The sequence below is a fragment of the Podarcis erhardii genome, assembly GCF_964252035.2.
Source record: "Podarcis erhardii genome assembly, chromosome: 12".
Classification (NCBI taxonomy): domain Eukaryota; kingdom Metazoa; phylum Chordata; class Lepidosauria; order Squamata; family Lacertidae; genus Podarcis; species Podarcis erhardii.
Genome location: NC_138513.1, coordinates 37890496 through 37910502, shown reverse-complemented (window position 1 = coordinate 37910502; position 20007 = coordinate 37890496). Strand labels below are relative to the sequence as shown.

Here is a 20007-nt window from a genome sequence, read left to right as displayed (position 1 = left end):
GACATCTGAAGGCAGCCCTGTTTAGGGAAGCTTTTAATGTTTGATGTATTACAGTATTTTAATATTTTTTGGGAAGCCGCCCAGAGTGGCTGGGGAAGCCCAGCCAGATGGGCGGGGTATTAATAATAATAATAATAATAATAATAATAATAATAATAATAATTTAAAATGCACCTGTGGGTTATTTGTGGGGCATAGGAATCCATTCATCCCCTCCCCCCAAAAAATATAGTCCGGCCCCCACAAGATCTGAGGGACAGTGGACCGGCCCCCTGCTGAAAATGTTTGCTGACCCCTGGTGTAGGCCCTGTTTGACAGCTTGCCAGGCTTGGTTGCCCAGTGGTGAGGAGAATGTGATTAAGATGCCCCTGCCCCATAGGTGCCCGGTTGAACACTTCAATCGGCGGAATCGGTACTTTTACAGCCGCCACAGGCTACCCGTCATGCAGCTGTTAAAATAATAATAATTAAGAAATCGAATCATTTAGCGTGGCGTTGCCGAGACTTTGGAACCCCCTGCCTCTTGATATCAAGCAAGCGTCTTCGCTGTGTTCTTTCCAGCGTCTGCTGAAGGCGTTCCCATTTAGACAAACCTACGTAGAAAGTTTGTAGAAAGAAAGTTTGTTTGTAGAAAGAGGCAGTGAGGAGTGGTGGTTCGAGTGATGGACTAGTACCTGGGTGGCTCAGGGGTTCAAATCCTCAATTATTGGGTGTCTTTGGGCCAGTCTCTGCCTTTCAGCCTAACCTACCTACCTCACAGAGCTGTTATGGGGATTAAATGAGGAGGGGGCAAACCATGTATGTCACCATTATTATTATTATTATTATTATTATTATTATTATTATTATTATTATTATTTTATACCACCCTTCATCCAAAGATCACAGGGCGGTTTATAGTTTATGTACAGAAATAGCCGAATAACAGTGAAAAAATAATAGTATCAACAACTCACAAATGAGAAAACGTACTGGAATTAAGGCAAAACATCACACAGACTAGAGCTGTTAAACTGTTGCTTAAAGCATACTGGGCAGAAAGGTTCAAAAAATTAGAATAGCTTTCAGTTGCATGAGATTTAATTTGTTTTAGAATCATAGAATTGTAGAGTTGGGAGGGACCCACCAGGGTCATCTAGTCCAACCCCCCTGCAATGCAGGAATCTCAATTGAAGCATCCATGGCAGATGGCTTTAGTCCTGTCTATTCTGGTTGTAAAAAAAATTTAGTGATCATTTTATGGTTTTATCCTTTTCGTAAACAGCTTTGAGTTTCCCCACCGCAGTTAAGCGGTATATAAATTGTATGAAATGAATAAAATAAGACTAGGCTCAGTTGGCTCTGTCTGCCATTGGCTCTGGCTCCCCCTAGTGGTGGGCTCCCTGGATTCTCCCCTACCAGGCCCATACAGTGGTACCTTTGGGTTACATACGCTTGAGGTTACATACACTTCAGGTTTCAGACTCTGCTAACCCAGAAATATTGCTTCAGGTTAAGAACTTTGCTTCAGGATGAGAACAGAAATCGTGCTCCGGTGGCGCGGCAGCAGCAGGAGGCCCCATTAGCTAAAGTGGTGCTTCAGGTTAAGAACAGTTTCAGGTTAAGAATGGACCTCCGGAACGAATTAAGTACTTAACCTGAGTTACCACTGTACCAGCCGTTACTGGTAAACTGACAGTGTCAGCCATCGTCAGTGCTGCAATTCTTCTCCTTCTCACAAAACAACCCTTTTGCAGTGCCACAAATCCAACCCAGTGGTGTAACATTGGAAAGTGTCAATCACTTCTCCTACCTGGGCAGTTATCTTTCCACAAGGGCCGACATCGATGCTGAAATCCAGCATCACCTGAGCTCTGCGAGTGCAGCTTTCTCCCAATTGAAGTGCAGAGTGTTTGAGGATCGGGACATTTGCAGGGAAACCAAAATGCTCATTTACAAAGCTATTGTACTACCAACCTTACTGTATGCTTGTGAAACGTGGACCACTTATAAACACCATCCCAGCTCCTCGAAAGATTCCATCAACGGTGTCTCTGAAAAATTTTACACATCACTTGGGAAGACTGGTGAACTAATGCCAGTGTACTGGAAGAAGCAAAGCTCATCAGTGTCGAAGCAACGATTCTTCAACATCAACCTCGTTGGACTGGTCATGTTGTGCAGATGCCTGATGATCATCTTCCAAAGCAACTACTCTATTCCAAACTTAAATATGGAAAGTGTAATGCTGGTGATCAACAAAACAGGTTTAAAGACTCTCTCAAGGCAAATCTTAAAAAAAAGTCGTATAAACACCAACAATTGGGAAACACTGGCCTGCGAGCACCCCAATTGGAGAACAGCCTTTACCAAAGGTGTCATGGGCTTTGAAGACGCTCAAACTCAGGATGAAAGGGAGAAACGTGCTAAGAGGAAGGCATGCTTGGCAAACCCTCACCGTGATCAACTCCCGCCTGGGAATCTGTGTCCCCACTGTGGAAGGACGTGTGGATCCAAAACTGGCCTCTACGGTCACTTATGAACTCACTGTTAAAACCATGTTCATAGAAGACAATCTTACTTGGCTACGAGTCTTCGCCAAAGAGAAGACATGAGGAGAAACATACTTGGCAGTTTTAAATAATGTTCTGCTGAATCTTTTGGAGATGAGTGAGCATGCGATCCTAGACACATTTACCTGGGAGCAAGCCAGCAGCCCTTATATCCCAGAACACGTGCATCAAATTGTGCTCACTGTTAAGACCATGTTCATGGAAGACAATCTTACTCGGCTACGAATGATCGCCAAAAAAGAAGAAAGCTAGTGTCATCGCTGCAATAAGCACTGGGCTGCCTGAAACTGATAAAGTTAAATTTATCAGCATGCTTCAGGGCATTCTGGGAAATTAAAAAATACCAGCTCCAAGCTGCTATGATTAAGGAGTCCAGGACAGGTGTTGGCACTGTGGTGGGGCCTTGGGACCCCCACATTTGCCCAAGGATGCCATGTGTTAATACTAGGCTTCTTTGTGTCCATTATTCTCTTGGCAACGGACAACAACACGATCAGCCGCCACCGATGCCAGAGAAGTAGGCGACTTCGTTCAATCTGTGTTCTTGAATCCTGATGAATCTTCCTCCCACATCCTTGTGCTGATAGGGAGCGGGAGGGAGTTCCTCTGTCGTTCCTTTCTCTCATCCGCACGGCAGCAGCTAGCAAAGTGGGAAGTGGAGAAACCACAAGCAAGCATTGCTTAGCAACTGTTCTGCCCTTCCCGGATCGCTTCTGGAAAATCCAGAAATAACAGGGAAGCCTGATGATGTGCCACATTCGTTTCACCCTTCGCATTTCCAGGGAAAGGTTTCTGATGGGAGTGGAAGAGTACAGAGAGAATCTGTTTGAGCTGGCCCTTTTGTTGCCTTTGTTAGTTTAGACAATATGGTTATACTCAATATTTTATCTATCAATCAATCAATCAATCATAGGAGCCAATAAAATATTTGAGGGGGCTGGCCTTTGATCCAGCTCAACTCTTTTTTTGTGATGTTCCTATGTTGTTGTTGTTTAGTCATTTAGTCATGTCCGACTCTTCGTGATCCCATAGACCAGAGCACGCCAGGCACTTCTGTCTTCCACTGCCTCCCGCAGTTTGGTCAGACTCATGCTGGTATCTTCGAGAACACTGTCCAGCCATCTCATCCTCTGTCGTCCCCTTCTCCTTGTGCCCTCCATCTTTCCCAACATCAGGGTCTTTTCCAGGGAGTCTTCTCTTCTCATGAGGTGGGCAAAGTATTGGAGCCTCAGCTTCACGATCTGTCCTTCCAGTGAGCACTCAGGACTGATTTCCTTCAGAATGGAGAGGTTGGATCTTCTTGCAGTCCATGGGACTCTCAAGAGTCTCCTCCAGCACCATAATTCAAAAGCATCAATTCTTTGGCAATCAGCCTTCTTTATGGTCCAGCTCTCACTTCCATACATCACTACTGGGAAAACCATAGCTTTAACTATACGGACCTTGGTTGGCAAGGTGATGTCTCTGCTTTTAAAAATGTTTTTTCTTATGAGTGGATGTAAAAGTTGGTTGACCAGCCAGTGATTCTCACTTGCTAGGATTTGGCATGCAGGACATTAGTAGTTGCCCACTGCAATATTGCACTAGAATGCCGTCAAATGCCACAAATTCCGTTTTTTTTTTAAGCAGGTGCAGGATTGAAGCCTAAACTGACTCTGCATCCCACATCTTCTAGGCTTTGAGGTCCATGTATTCAAAGCAAGCAACCTCCTTCATAGAATCATAGAATCATAGAATCATAGAGTTGGAAGAGACCACAAGGGCCATCGAGTCCAACCCCCTGCCAAGCAGGAAACACCATCAGAGCACTCCTGACCTATGGTTGTCAAGCCTCTGCTTAAAGACCTCGAAAGAAGGAGACTCCACCACACTCCTTGGCAGCAAATTCCACTGTCGAACAGCTCTTACTGTCAGGAAGTTCTTCCTAATGTTTAGGTGGAATCTTCTTTCTTGTAGTTTGGAACCATTGCTCCGTGTCCGCTTCTCTGGAGCAGCAGAAAACAACCTTTCTCCCTCCTCTATGTGACATCCTTTTATATATTTGAACATGGCTATCATATCACCCCTTAACCTCCTCTTCTCCAGGCTAAACATGCCCAGCTCCCTTAGCCGTTCCTCATAAGGCATCGTTTCCAGGCCTTTGACCATTTTGGCTGCCCTCCTCTGGACACGTTCCAGTTTGTCAGTGTCCTTCTTGAACTGTGGTGCCCAGAACTGGACACAGTACTCCAGGTGAGGTCTGACCAGAGCAGAATACAGTGGCACTATTACTTCCCTTGATCTAGATGCTATACTCCTATTGATGCAGCCCACTTGCACACTTGGATTGCAGAAGTGCCACATTTTCCACCCTCTAATCTTCCCTTTGTGGTTGGACTCCCTCGTACCCCTGGGTGCAGAAAATATCATGTGTAGACATAGGCAAAGGAAGGAGGACATGTTTCACCAAGAGCCCAATCCTTTTCATATTTACCCAGTAAGGACCACTGCATGCAATGGGCCTTACAGAGGTGGCTCTGTTGGTAGACCATGAGACTCTTAATCTCAGGGTTGTGGGTTCGAGTCCTACGCTGAGCAAAAGATCCCTGCCTTACAAGTGTTTGGACAGGATGACTTTCATGGTCTCTTCCAACTCTACAATCCCATGATCTAGGGAAATGTGACCCTTTTGCCTGCACTGAATGCCGAGCCGAGAGGGCTCACCAGGGGGCGCTACGATGACTTAGAGCAGGGGTCAGCAAACTTTTTCAGCAGGGGGCCGGTCCACTGTCCCTCAGACCTTGTGGGGGGCCGGACTATATTTTTTGGGGAAATATGAACAAATTCCTATGCCCCACAAATAACCCAGCGATGCATTTTAAATAAAAGGGCATATTCTACTCATGTAAAAACACGCTGATTCCCAGACTGTCCACGGGCTGGATTGAGAAGGTGATTGGGCCAGATCCGGCCCCCAGGCCTTAGTTTGCCTACCTATGACTTAGAGTCATAGGAGCCAATTCCTGGAGGCTGAGGTCCCTTTGGGGCCCCCTGCAGCATTTGAGCGGGCTGCCCCCCAGTTGATGGGCATTGTCATTCAAATGGTTTGTGTGTGCCGTGTCTTCTTACTGATTACGCAGTAATAGCCCTTATTTTATTCAAGCTGGCACCCCAATGCCTGGGATAGCATTGCAGCCTTAACTTCTGCTAGCTCCCCAGCCCTTATTCAGAGTGGGTCTGTGTGCAACAAGGTGATTTCCAGTCCTCCAAGCAAGAAGAAGAAGAAGAAGAAGAAGAAGAAAAACCCGGCGACTCGTTTCCTGTAAGCCTCAGAGGCCAGCAGAGGAGATGGACTTCTTTTCTCAGGGGCAGACCCAGACTGGGGGATAATTATCATCATCATCATCATTATCATCATTATCATCATTATCATTATCATTATTATTATCATTGTCATCATCTCATTTTTTTGTTTTGACAATAATAATAAATAAAAAATATATAAATGTGCACCCCACCACCAAGATCATTCCATTATAACTATCCAACCTCCCGGAATTCCAACCACCTCTTGCAATGTTTTGACCTCTTTCCATTTTAACAGTACAAATTCTACCAATACCTTCCATGTCTCCTCAAACCATTCCTCCCGCATGTTCCTCATCTTACCTCAATAGGGCACATCAATTTATCATTAATAGCTATAACCCATCCCTCCATTTGATGTTCCCCTTGTCCCTTCCACTTCCTAGCTATGATAACAAGTTGCGCTGTGGGTTAAACCACAGAGCCTAGGACTTGCCGATCAGAAGGTTGGCGGTTCAAATCCCCGCGACGGGGTGAGCTCCCGTTGCTTGGTCCCTGCTCCTGCCAACCTAGCAGTTCGAAAGCACGTCAAAGTGCAAGTAGATAAATAGGTACCACTCCCGCGGGAAGGTAAACGGCGGTTCCGTGCGCTGCTCTGGTTCACCAGAAGCGGCTTAGTCATGCTGGCCACATGACCCGGAAGCTGTACGCTGGCTCCCTCGGCCAATAAAGTGAGATGAGCGCCGCAACCCCAGAGTCCGCCACGACTGGGCCTAATGGTCAGGGGTCCCTTTACCTTTACCTAAGAGAACCTGCTCAAGTGACACTGACACAAAACCCCACACATACACTCAGTAGAAGGATTGAAGCATTGCCACCCCACCCCACTCGCCATTCCCCCTCTCCCTCTTTTCTTCCTAACCTAACACTGTATCTAACACTAATGCCTCACAACAAATGAAACTGATCTGTAGAAAACGCAGCTTGAAAAAAAGAGAGACCATGCATGTATTTTTGTAAACGAAGAAATCTTTAATATTATTTTTTTTAAAAAAAAATCTCCCCCCAAAAACCACAACACTATTTGGAAGCCTGCGGAAGGGGGTTGCAAAGAAGCGCTCGCCTGGCAGCGAGCGGGTGGCCTGGTGGCCGGCTGGTGCGCTTCCTCCCAGCTCTGCCTGCCCTCTTGCCATTCCCGGCGGAGAGGCGGAGCCCGCGGGAGCTTCCCGGAGCTTTCCTCCTCGGACGCCGCGGGAGGGAGGAAGAACCTGCCGGGCTGCAGCGGCGTCACCCTCCTCTGTCTCCACCTCCATCTCCATCCATTCTGGCCCCATCAACGCCGCCGCCGTGGGGCATCGCTGCCCGGCTGACAGGGCGATGAGGCGTCCCGGTCCCCCACCCAGGCGGCTGCTGTCCTACCCCCCGCGCTGGATATAAGGAGAAGGATCCACTCGGAGGAAGCTGCTTTTCCCCATCTCGGCTGCTGCCGCAGTGGAAGGTAAAAGGCATCGGGGCGCAAGGGATCGCGCGCTCGCGCGTTTGGGTTTCCCTTCGGGTTAGAATGGCAAGGGTTCTTTTCCGTGCGTAATCGTTACGCAGCTGGAGAGAGGAGAGCGCAGCAGCCGGGCTGCTTGCAAGGTTGCATCTCCCCTCCCATGGCTTGCAGGCGATTTGCAAGGAGCTGCACCCTGAGGATCGTGGGGGGGGGGGTGCTTTTTGACCTGTGGAGAGAAGATCTGGCTGGGGAGATTCTGCTGGGTGGGATGTGTTGGTGTGTCGGGAGGGGACGCCTCTGTTCCTGGGTGTGCGAACACAGAGGGTCCTGGAGTTTGGAGCTCCACAGCGGGCTGCCCCGACTTGGCGCCCCCCAGATGTTTGGAACCGATGGGGCCGGTGGTGCATGTTGGGGGTTCAAAGCTTCCGGGGTGGGGGTGGGGGCACCAGGCTGGCCGAGGCTTGACCTAGGGAAAGCCTTCGTGTATGGATGATTTGAGTCCCGCTTGCCCAAGGACATGGAGACAGAGGCTAGCAATCGACCGGACCACGCAGCGAATGCTCCTTAGGAAGGTGGAGCGTTGGCAATATTTTAAACGTGTGTTCGGAACTGAGATTGGTTTGGTGCTTTTCCCTGAATGCAAAGTTGCTGTGGTCTCTGTCTTTGGTTTTTTCCTCTTGGACAGATGCTGCATCTTTCTTTGAATGATTTAGCAACGTCACTGCGTTTTAGAAAGCATGGTGCTTAGAGATGGCAATGAGCAACAACTAGATATGTTTTTTAAAATAGAGATTTCCTTTCCTTTCCTTTTCTCTTGTGTGTGTGTGGGGGGGGGTACTGAGCCATGTACAGTGGTACCTCGGGTTAAGTACTTAATTCGTTCCGGAGGTCCGTTTTTAACCTGAAATTGTTCTTAACCTGAAGCACCACTTTAGCTAATGGGGCCTCCTGCTGCCACTGTGCCGCCAGAGCACGATTTCTGTTCTCATCCTGAAGCAAAGTTCTTAACCTGAGGTACTATTTCTGGGTTAGCAGAGTCTGTAACCTGAAGCATATGTACCCTGAAGCGTATGTAACCCGAGGTACCACTGTGTATGGGATCATGCAGGCCTTGCTTCCCAAAAGCTCTGATGCAGGCATAGGTAAACTCGGCCCTCCAGATGTTTTTGGGACTACAACTTCCATCATCCCTGACCTGTTAGCTAGGGATGATGGGAGTTGTAGTCCCAAAACATTTGGAGGGCTGAGTTTGCCTATGCCTGGTCTAATGCCTCACGGAAGATGCCTATGCACTGTGGCTGATGCACGAGGCTACATTTAAGCAATTTCATGTCTATGGCTTTGGCTTTTGAGAGTGTGCACTTTCTCTTCCTCCCTCCCTCTCTCATGCACACACCCCTCCTATGTCTCTCTCTCTCTCTCTCTCTCTCTCACACACACACACACAGAGAGAGAGAGAGAGAGAGAGAGAGGCAGTCCCAACATCATGCACTTTCTCTCTTTCACATCCACAGAGATATTTCCGGCAGGCACGCTGCCTGTCCCGTGCTCTTTCAGGCTCACGTCCTCTCATCTGAAAAGATTCCCATAATATGTGCAGTTGGAAAGCTTTGTCCTTCTCTATAATAAACACACACCAACTTACACAAGCAGGAACACACAAACAATGTATCTCTATATTTTGTTGGAAGCCACCCAGAGTGGCTGGGGAAGCCCAGCCAGATGAGCGGGGTATAAATTGTTATCATAATATTATTCTGCCTCATACAGGTGTGCAACTTCTGCTTGGTGGTATTTCCTTCCTTCCTTCCTTCCTTCCTTCCTTCCTTCTCTCTCTCTTTCACACAGCCAATTCAGTGCCCTCCAGAAGTTTGGAATCAGCCCCAGACCCAGGCCAATTTCTGTTTGAGAAATTAAGAAGTCCTTTTCTGGGTGAGGGAGCTGCTGCATTTTTTGTGTACCTGAAATCCATACACTGTAGGGCATGTGCAGACCAGGCCCCTGTCATTTTCTGGCAGAGAATCCCACCTATTTTGATGTTGCCATGCTGTGATTTCGCCAACCCCTCAGATCAATAGCTGTCCCCCTTCTCCTCTGTGCCTGCAAAGCACTTTCTCATCTTGTCCATCTCTGGGAAGAAATAACTCCTTTTGCAGTCATGGGCCTGCAATAATTCCACCCCCCCCGGCTCCTTACTTGTTTTTCATAAACCCAACCTCACGCTGAATATTCTGTTTCTTTTGCTGTGTAGCTTGAACAAAAAGAGATGTTTACTGCGCTGTCCCGACAATCCTGTGAACATACAGGTCAGTACTTGTGGCCGGTTGCCGTGGCAACATGCCAAGATGGGTTGGTTGCCATGTATATAATACTTTATAGCCATAGGTATGTTAGGAAATGTACGTTCATTTCCTAATGTACCTATAGCTATCATGTATGTTCAGGGCAGTGCTGCAGTTAAGGTGATTTTAGACTTTGGACTTAATTAATGATCATGTGGGTTGAGGTGGGCTTTAGACAGCACAGCGTTATGACTTCGATTTTTGCAAAATGTCATGAAAACCAGCTCCTGCCGCATTGGGAGCCCATCTATCTGCGTGGAGCCCTCGACTGCTGTTCCAAAGTCCTCTCCTGGCCAGCTGCACACACATTCTGGTGTGATGGAGAGAGTTAGCTGCTGAGCAGACTTCATGTTTTCATCTTCAGTAAGTTATTGGAAACAAATAGTCCTGTGTGGTCTGTTAACTTGAATTAGGGCGTGGGAATTGAATGTATTTATTTTATCCCTTGCTCCAGAACGATACTGTTCTAAAAGCGAACACAAAAGCTGTTTGGGATTTATTTCTGGGTTTTTTTTAAATGTAGCTGTTGGCTTTTCCTCTACCTTCTGTGAAATAAGACTGATGGCTGAAAACATTAGCGAGCTGGATTCTGCCGCCTCCCCTACATCCCTCCAATCTGCTAGGGATACCCTCTTAATTCTTCCACCTGTGTGAGGACAATGACAGAAATGTCTTCCTGTTTGCAGTTCCCATCCCCTAGGGACTTGCTTTAGTTAGTGCTAGAGCCGCCTTGAAATTAATTCCAAAAAGTTACCAGCTCACATTTTTTCCTTTTACTTGTTGGTTAGTTATTTGAGACAACTGACAGCCAAAAAGAACCAACTCCCTTCCAGTTTACAAATGTGTCCTTCCTGGTCCCCTAGGTGGCATGGCAAGGGGTATGTGCATGTCTACATGTATTGGGGAAGACTTTCTTGTTTGCAAGATGTCCTTCTCTGGGCTCACATTTGGTGACTAGGACTGTGATGGTGTGTTGACGTAAGGCCATCTCAGTTTAAGACAGCTCCTTCTTTTTTTATTGTTTTACATCTAAGGGTCCTGTTGATGTTTCTTCCAAAATATTATCTTCCACCCTGCACTCTCAGGATAGATGGAGTTATTTGTGGGTGGCACTGTGGTCTAAACCACTGCGCCTCTTGGGCTTGCCAATTGGAAGGCCGGCGGTTCGAATCCCCGCAACGGGGTGAGCTCCCATTGCTCGGTCCCAGCTCCTGCCAACCTAGCAGTTCGAAAGCACACCTGTGCAAGTAGATAAATAGGTACCGCTGCGGCGGGACAGTAAACGGTGTTTCCATGCACTCTGGTTTCCATCTCTTGCGCCAGAAGCGGTTTAGTCATGCTGGCCACGTGACCCAGCAAGCTGTTTGTGGACAAACGCTGGCTCCCTTGGCCTGAAAGCGAGATGAGCAACCCCACAGTTGCCTTTGACCGGACTTAACTTTGCAGGGTTCCTTTACCTTTTACCTAGATGAAGTTATTCATCTAAATCGAGCAGAATTCTGCACACATCCCTACAACCATGCCTAAATATTGGACTGCATTCACTCCAGGCGTAACATCAACGACTTCTTGAAGCCATCAAGCCTTTGCACATCTGCCTGAGAGAACGCCCCAATGAATTCAATGGGGCTTACTTTGTGAGCACATGTGTACACGATTGGGTAAAGCGGTGATGGGGAACCGGTAGCCTTTTCAGATGTTTTGGACCCCAATACCCATCATTCCTCAGCAGCGGCCATCTTGCCTGGGGCTAATGGGAATCCAAAACGTCTAGAGGACAACCAAAACCACAGTTTAGCCCACCTGGAGTTAAAGGTTGCTCTCTTTCCCTTTAGGCATTGGCAGACAATGGCCTTGTTTGGTTTAAATTGAGGCTTCAACACTGCCCTGTGTTTCACTCCTGCCTTACGAACCTCCTGACAGCCAATTACTATGCAATAAAACATTCAGCTGACACAAGGTCATGAGGTGTGTATCTGCCAGAAGATTTGCTGGCTGGGTCTGGTTTTCTGTAAAATACTGGTATGCAACTACTGGCAGATGCTGAATTCAGTGACAAATGTTTCAAGGACAGTTCATTTGCATGACAAACTCTCCCAAGGCTGCCTTAGAATCCTGGATGCTTGCCCTCTATTCTTCTCTGGTAGCACTGAGAACATTTTGACATTGAGAGTCCATTCCTACTTTTCTTGTTGCTATATTTAGCATTTCCTAGAGTAACCAACTAGTAGGGACGTGGGTGGCGCTGTGGGTTAAACCACAGAGCCTAGGACTTGCCGATCAGAAGGTCGGCGGTTCGAATCCCAGCGACGGGGTGAGCTCCCGTTGCTTGGTCCCTGCTCCTGCCAACCTAGCAGTTCGAAAGCACGTCAAAGTGAAAGTAGATAAATAGGTACCGCTCTGGCGGTAAGGTAAACTGGGTTTCCATGCGCTGCTCTGGTTCGCCAGAAGCGGCTTAGTCATTCTGGCCACATGACCCGGAAGCTGTACGCCAGCTCCCTCGGCCAATAAAGCGAGATGAGTGCCGCAACCCCAGAGTCGGTCACGACTGGACCTAATGGTCAGGGGTCCCTTTACCTTCACCTAGACTAACCAAAGCAGGGAGATCCAAAACCAGCTTAAGCAATAATTGTCAGTTCTAGGGAAGAAGATGCTTAAGAAGTGCACATTTGCCTGTTTACGTGCAATAGTTTTAAGAAAAAACACCCTTTAAAATGTACACCTTTTGAAGATAACTAGGCAACCGAAAAAAAGGCATGATTAATCCTTCCTTTGCTAGCTAAAGGAACACTGCTAGCCGTGCACCTCCCATGCTTTAAGAGATCAATTTATGCAACAAGCCTTTAAGGTAAGGAAGTGCTGCTAATTCTGTTTCCACTGGGTTGTGATGAGATGATGAATCATCCCTAAGCAAAGAAGGGAATTGGAAATAGTAACGTCCTACATCTCAGTTATCAGTATCCTCCCCGTTCCTCCTCCCTGGTCTTTAAGCACAAAATCCTGTTGGGTTTCCTAATAAGTGTAAGTCCTGAATAAGTGTAGGAGTTAGGCAAGCCGGTCTAGGCTACGCCTGCGCAATATTTCTGGTTTTCACAATAGAGAGTAGTTAAGAATAGGCTAAGAATTATTTCTAGTATGCCTCTGAATACCAGAGGCTGGAAACAAGGCTCTTTGTATGTTCCATAATGCCTATGAATCGGCTTCTACTGTACCTGTTGAATTTCTGTCTGTTACGCAGTTGTGAAAAGCACAAGAGCTCTGTTTGGAGGTGGGGGGTAGGAGGGTCATTTTACCAAGACCAGTCAATGAAAATACATCTACAGTGCTACCTTGGCTCTGAAACGCCTCGGTTCCCAAACGCCCAAAACCCGGAAGTAAGTGTTCCGGTTTTTGAAAGTTTTTTGGAAGCTGAACGTCCAATGCAGTTGTCAGCTATTGTTTCTGGAGTGCCTGCACCAATCAGAAGCTGTGCCTTGGTTTTCGGACATTTCGGAAGTCAAATGGACTTCCAGAATGGTTTAAGTTTGGCACTTTAGTTTTTGCTATTTATTTTGCATTTTTGTTTTTGAGGCTTTTTCGGTTAATTTGTTTTTGTGACTGTGTGGGTGATAATTTTTATCATCTACAATACTGTCTTATTTATTTTATAGTAGAGTACATTGATTATTGCTTTCATTTTATGAATCAATGGTCTGGTTAGAGAGTAAAATTCATGTTAAATTGATGTTTTAGGGGTTGTTTTTAAAAGTCTGGAATGGATTAATCTGTTTTGCATTACTTTCTATGTGAAAGTGTGCCTTGGTTCTGGAACCCTTTGGTTTTGGAATGGACTTAAGTTTGAGAATCAAGGTACCACTGTACTTTTCTAGCTCGTTCCAAACATCAAAGGCTTCTAATGGGTTTTCATACGTTTATCCTATATATATATTCTGGGTTCACTCAGATGAACAGAGTTCCTCATTCCGAGCAAATGTAGAACCTGGAATTCTTAGGTTACAGTGCAGTGAAAAATAATAACGTTAACCCTGACAAATTAATGATGCCAGTCCCCCCCCCTTCTTATTTTTTAGGTTCCCGAGTACTGTACAAAATGTCAACCATAGTCACTTTTGTCTTTCTGCTTTTAAGCATAGCAATTATTGTTACTATTACTCTGATCCAAGTGAATCGGAGAGAGGTCCTTTCGCCAGGGCTGAAGGTAAGTTGAATGAATATGCTGCAGTATCCATTGCTTAGTTTGGGTGCCGGGGCTCAGCTGCTGAACTGGTGATGTAATGGTAGTCAAGAGGGCTTCTGAGCATGTGGAAAGAGTTTTCCAGCAGCAGAAAGTAAGCACAGCTTACAGCACCGGGCGCAACATCTGGGGGGGGGGGCGCTCACCGCCTCTGGAGTCGCCGAAGAGCCTCAGGCGCAGGCTGTAGCAGAGCCTCATGTCTCGCGGAACCGACAAGCTGTGCGCACGTCCGGGCTGAAGGCGTCCGGCAGGCAGTGGCTCTCAGCGCTCACCGCAGTACCCGCGCGTCAGGGCCGCGGAGGGCGCGCCAGGCAGCCCCTCCTCACAGCCCCGCCGCTGCTGCAGCAGCTGGGCCATGTTGCATTTTCCTTGCCTCTCTGCCCTCCTCCTCCTCCGGGCAAGCGGCGTCATTTGGGCGGCAGCGCCAGCGGCAACTCGCCTCAGATCACCTGACACGGACCCGCCGCTGCCGCTGTGGCTACCTTACCATAAATACCCCAGCCCAGGCAGCAGCAAGACGAAGCTGGCAGCGACGGCAGGTTAGGGGTTAGGGGCGCAAATTACTTGCCTTGCCCTCGGTGCTGACAACCCACGCTACGCCGCTGATCAGACCTCAAGTTCCTTTGGACATGTGCATTCAAAAAGGTGCTCCTCTGCTCCTCTGCTTTCCCCCATCCAAATTTTGTTCCACAAAAGAGACATACGCAGCCTCCAGACCTGGTGTTGTCTCCCTGCCCCCCCCTTGCTTCAGGTGGGCTATCTAAATGGGAGTTAGATGTGGCTTCAGAATGGACCCAAGAGCCGGCCAATCATGGCTTTGAATGAGGAAGTGGGAGGGACGGGATGAGGGTGGGGTGGAGATTCACTCAGGACTGGTTAGGAAAGAGGCCGGGTTCTCTTTCTGTAAAGACTGAAACAAAAAAGGACTGTAAGAAACTTTTCCAAGTCTTCATACCAGGCATAGGCAAAATTGGTCCTCCAGATGTTTTGGAACTACAATTCCCATCATCCCTGATCACTGGTCCTGTTAGCTAGGGATGATGGGAGTTGTAGTCCCAAAGCATCTGGAGGGCCAGTTTGCCTATGCCTGCTTTATACTTTCCTGGGCAACCAGCTGGGAGCCTTTGACAGCACCCTGACAGCTGGTGGGTCTCTGCTGCCCCAGTTAAAGGAGAGGACTGCTCAACATAAAGCTTGCAATTCCCTGTATTAAAACCCTGAGCATAACATGTCAACCAACAAGAGCTCCCTTCGCCAGCACAGCGGGATTATAGGGCAGTAATTACATAAGAGGGTGAGATCCTTATTAAGAAGATCTCTGGACAGTTACATGCCCAAAGGCTGAAGGCTTCCCACTTGAAAGCTCCTCTTGAAGAAACATATCTTGGCTGCGTCTGTTTTCCTCGAGGTAGGATTGGGACCCGATGGGTGTAGCTGCCTACTTGCCCTACCAGTTTGGACATGCCCACAGTATTATCCTTCCATCTCTCAACTGCGAGTGGGAAGAAACAGGTAGGAGAAGCAAGCTTAGGAGAATAGGAATGGCCAGGGAGAGGGGTTGGAGGCAGGAGCGACTGCTGCCGCCCCAATGCATCTGCCGCCTGAGGCGGCTCCATCACTCTGTCCAATGGTAGAGCCGGCCCATAGGGAAACAGCTGTTCAAAGAAAAGAAGAAGCCAGAAATCGCTAAGAAAGAGAGAGAGAGAGAGAGAGAGAGAGCGCGAAAGGAAGAAAAAGGAAGGAGAAGGAAGGAAGGAAGGAAGGAAGGAAGGAAGGAAGGAAGGAAGGAGGAAAGAAATCACTCTAGCTTAATACAAAAAGTGTCTCTTAGGGACTTGGGCTACTTTTCTAATGCTTGTATTTTCTTTGATTGTTTCCAGTAAGAAATCATGCTCGTCTTGTAATCTATAACTTTCTCTCCCCCCCGCCCAAGTATGGAATAGTGCTCGATGCAGGATCATCTCGGACGACTGTCTATGTATATGAATGGCCGGCAGAGAAAGAAAACAACACGGGAGTCGTGAGCCAGACCTTCAAGTGCAATGTGAAAGGTGAGGAGGGAATGTGGATTTTGGGGTGGCCCTGAAACAAATACCAAGCACGGAATGTATGAAGGAGGGCGGCAGGAAGAGAAACGGCAGCTTCTGTGTTTGAAACCCCTTATACACCGCCCATTAAGAGCGTCATCATTCCACTTTAAACAACCATGGCTTTCCCCAAAGAATCCTGGAAACTGTAGATGGTTAAGGTTGCCAACTGTTGTTTGGAGACTCCTATTCCCCTCACAGAGTTACAATTCCCAGAGCCTCTTGGGAACAGAGATTTGTAGCTTGGTGAGGGGAATAGAAGCCCCCTAAGTACTCATGGCACCCTTAGCAGGGATAGCTTAACTGCTGTTGTCTATGCTCTGGTAACTTCAAGGTTAGATTACTGCAATGCGTTGTAACTGGCTGACTGACCGAACCCAAAGGGAGCTCATCAGTGGTTCCACTTCATCCTGGAGAAGAGTGACTAGTGGGGTGCCACAGGGTTCTGTCTTGGGCCCGGTCTTATTCAACATCTTTATCAACGACTTGGATGATGGACTCAAGGGCATCCTGATCAAATTTGCAGATGACACCAAACTGGGAGGGGTGGCTAACACCCCAGAGGACAAGATCACACTTCAAAACGACCTTGACAGATTAGAGAACTGGGCCTAAACAAACAAGATGAATTTTAACAGGGAGAAATGTAAAGTATTGCACTTGGGCAAAAAAAATGAGAGGCACAAATACAAGATGGGTGACACCTGGCTTGAGAGCAGTACATGTGAAAAGGATCTAGGAGTCTTGGTTGACCACAAACTTCACATGAGCCAACAGTGTGACGCGGCAGCTAAAAAAGCCAATGCAATTCTGGGCTGCATCAATAGGAGTATAGCATCTAGATCAAGGGAAGTAATAGTGCCACTGTATTCTGCTCTGGTCAGACCTCACCTGGAGTACTGTGTCCAGTTCTGGGCACCACAGTTCAAGAAGGACACTGACAAACTGGAACGTTTCCAGAGGAGGGCAACCAAAATGGTCAAAGGCCTGGAAACGATGCCTTATGAGGAACGGCTAAGGCAGCTGGGCATGTTTAGCTTGGAGAAGAGGAGGTTAAGGGGTGATATGATAGCCATGTTTAAATATATAAAAGGATGTCACATAGAGGAGGGAGAAAGGTTGTTTTCTGCTGCTCCAGAGAAGCGGACACGGAGCAATGGTTCCAAACTACAAGAAAGAAGATTCCACCTAAACATTAGGAAGTACTTCCTGACAGTAAGAGCTGTTCAACAGTGGAATTTGCTGCCAAGGAGTGTGGTGGAGTCTCCTTCTTTGGAGGTCTTTAAGCAGAGGCTTGACAACCATAGGTCAGGAGTGCTCTGATGGTGTTTCCTGCTTGGCAGGGGGTTGGACTCGATGGCCCTTGTGGTCTCTTCCAACTCTATGATTCTATGATATGCAGGGCTGCCTCTGGAGACGGTTCAGAAACGTCAGCTAGTGCAGAATTCAGCGGTCAGGTTACTCAGTGGAGCAAGACGGTTTGAACATATTACACCGATCCTGGTCTGACTAAACTAGCTACCAATGAATTTCCGGGCTCAATTCAAAGTGCTGGTTTTGACCTACAGTGGTACCTTGGGTTACAGACGCTTCAGGTTACATACGCTTTAGGTTACAGACTCCGCTAACCCAGAAATATTACCTCGGGTTAAGAACATTGCTTCAGGATAAGAACAGAAATCGTGCTCCTGCGGTGCCGCGGCAGCAGGAGGCTCCATTAGCTAAAGTGGTGCTTCAGGTTAAGAACAGTTTCAGGTTAAGAATGGACCTCCGGAACAAATTAAGTACTTAACCCGAGGTACCACTGTATAAAGCCTGAAACGGCTCAGGACCGCAATACCTCAAAGACCGCCTCTTCCCATATGAACCTACCCGGACCCTGAGATCATCTTCTGAGGCCCTCCTTCGTGTGCCCCTCCTCGAGAGGTGCAGAGGGTGGCAACACAAGAACAGGGCCTTCTCTGCAGTGGCCCCCTGTCTGTGGACTGCTCTCCCCAGGGAAGTTCGCCTAGTGCCTTCATTATACACCTTTTGGTGCCAGGCAAAAACGTTCCTTTCTAACTAGGCCTTTGATTGATCTGTTTGACATCCTATACCCTTTTAAACTCCTATACCCACTTTTCTGGGGGGATGTTATTGGGTTGTTGTTTTTATTCTGATTATATATGTTGTGATTTTGTCTGTGAACCGCTCTGAGACCTCCGGGTATAGGGCGGTATATAAACTCGATTAACAACAACAACAACACACAACAGTTCCCAGGATTCTTTGGGTGAAGCCATGACTGTTTGTACGATAGTGCTTTCAAAGTGTTATTTGTATTTTATTTTTTATTATTAATCACAGCGCTTTACACAATAAGTGAATGAAATGCAACAACCAACCCCAAAATTAAGCAATTAGTGGCTGAATTCTCCTGCCACGGCTCTAAATCAAAATACAACGGCAGGCAAAGCAATTGAAGCAGCCTTCCTGTATTGGGGCGGGCTTCTCAGTGGGGAGGTATTGGCTGGGCAAATGACTCAGGGACAGGTTTTGCTGTTCCAAATGGGCGTGGGAAGTTGGTGCGTCATGTAGTAGGGTGGAAATCGTGCACGACTTGCCATTTGCGTGTCTGTGGCATTTCAAAATGTGACAGATTAGCAAGCGGGGACGGCAGTGGCAGCGGCAGATCGAAATCATCTGCATTCTCTGCTGCTAATAATAATAATAATAATAATAATAATAATAATAATAATAATTTATTATTTATACCCTGCCCATCTAGCTGAGTTTCCCCAGCCACTCTGGGCGGCTTCCAATCAAGTGTTAAAAACAATACAGCATTAAATATTAAAAACTTCCCTAAACAGGGCTGCTTTCAGATGTCTTTTAAAGAGAAGATAGCTGCTTATTTCCTTCACATCAGAAGGGCGCCACAGGGCGGGCGCCACTACCGAGAAGGCCCTCTGTCTGGTTCCCTGTAACCTCACTTCTCACAATGAGGGAACTGCCAGAAGGCCCTCAGAGCTGGACCTCAGTGTCCGAGCTGAATGATGGGGGTGGAGACGTTCCTTCAGATATACTGGACCAAGGCCGTTTAGGGCTTTAAAGGTCAGCACCAACACTTTGAATTGTGCTCGGAAACGTACTGGGAGCCAATGTAGGTCTTTCAGGACCGGTGTTATGTGGTCCTGGCGGCCACCCCCAGTCACCAGTCTAGCCTCCTCATTCTGGATTAGAACAACGATGTTAGAACAATGATGATGGTCATTGCATATGAAGGCACGTGGCTGGAAACTGCAGGAGGGGACAATTCTCTCATGCTTGAATCCTTTTTTTGCAGGTTTTCCCCGGGTATCTGTTTGGCTTTTGCAAACAGAATCCTGGACTAGATGGGCTATTGGCTTGATACAGCAGCCTCTCCTTATGTTCATTTTTTAATCCACTATAACTCCAAAGTGTGCCAGGGTTCTTCCCTTACTTTGTTCCCTAATTCTCACAACGCCCCTGTGAGGTCAGTTAATCTGAGTAAGGTTGACTCTCGAGGTCGCCTGCTTCAACATGAACGCTAACTCGCTGTATCTCATGACTAACCCTTCCATTGTTATTTCCTACAAGATAGTGCCTACCTAGGCTTTAAATTTTGCTTAAACCGTGGGGTTTTCTCTGCATGGATCACGGTTTCCCTCTCCTTCTTCTCTTTTGAGGCACAGACTCTTTTAATCAAAGGTTAAAAGGTAAAGGGACCCCTGACTATTAGGTCCAGTCATGGCCGACTCTGGGGTTGCGGCGCTCATCTCGCTTTATTGGCCGAGGGAGCCGGCGTACAGCTTCTGGGTCATGTGGCCAGCATGACTAAGCTGCTTCTGGCGAACCAGAGCAGCGCACAGAAACGCCGTTTACCTTCCCGCCAGAGTGGGAAGGTAATCTATTTATCTACTTGCACTTTGACGTGCTTTCGAACTGCTAGGTTGGCAGGAGCAGGGACCAAGCAATGGGAGCTCACCCCGTCACGGGAATTCGAACCGCC

General features: G+C 47.5%; 1 protein-coding gene across 3 annotated transcripts in view; it reads left to right on the top strand.

Annotated features, from left to right (window-relative positions):
* The first annotated feature begins 7458 nt into the window (after positions 1-7458).
* The window catches only part of ENTPD3 (ectonucleoside triphosphate diphosphohydrolase 3), a 29211-nt gene continuing 16662 nt past the window's right edge, over positions 7459-20007 (top strand). For 2 of the 3 annotated variants that reach the window (XM_081882157.1, XM_081882156.1), the window contains exons 1-4: positions 7459-7546; positions 9584-9638; positions 13745-13872; positions 15842-15959. In XM_081882157.1, the coding sequence (XP_081738283.1) occupies positions 7493-7546; positions 9584-9638; positions 13745-13872; positions 15842-15959 (355 nt within the window). In that variant the 5' untranslated portion in view covers positions 7459-7492. Of the gene's footprint in view, positions 7547-9583; positions 9639-9887; positions 10038-13744; positions 13873-15841; positions 15960-20007 lie in introns of those variants that run through there. The other variant, XM_081882158.1, reaches the window with a different exon arrangement.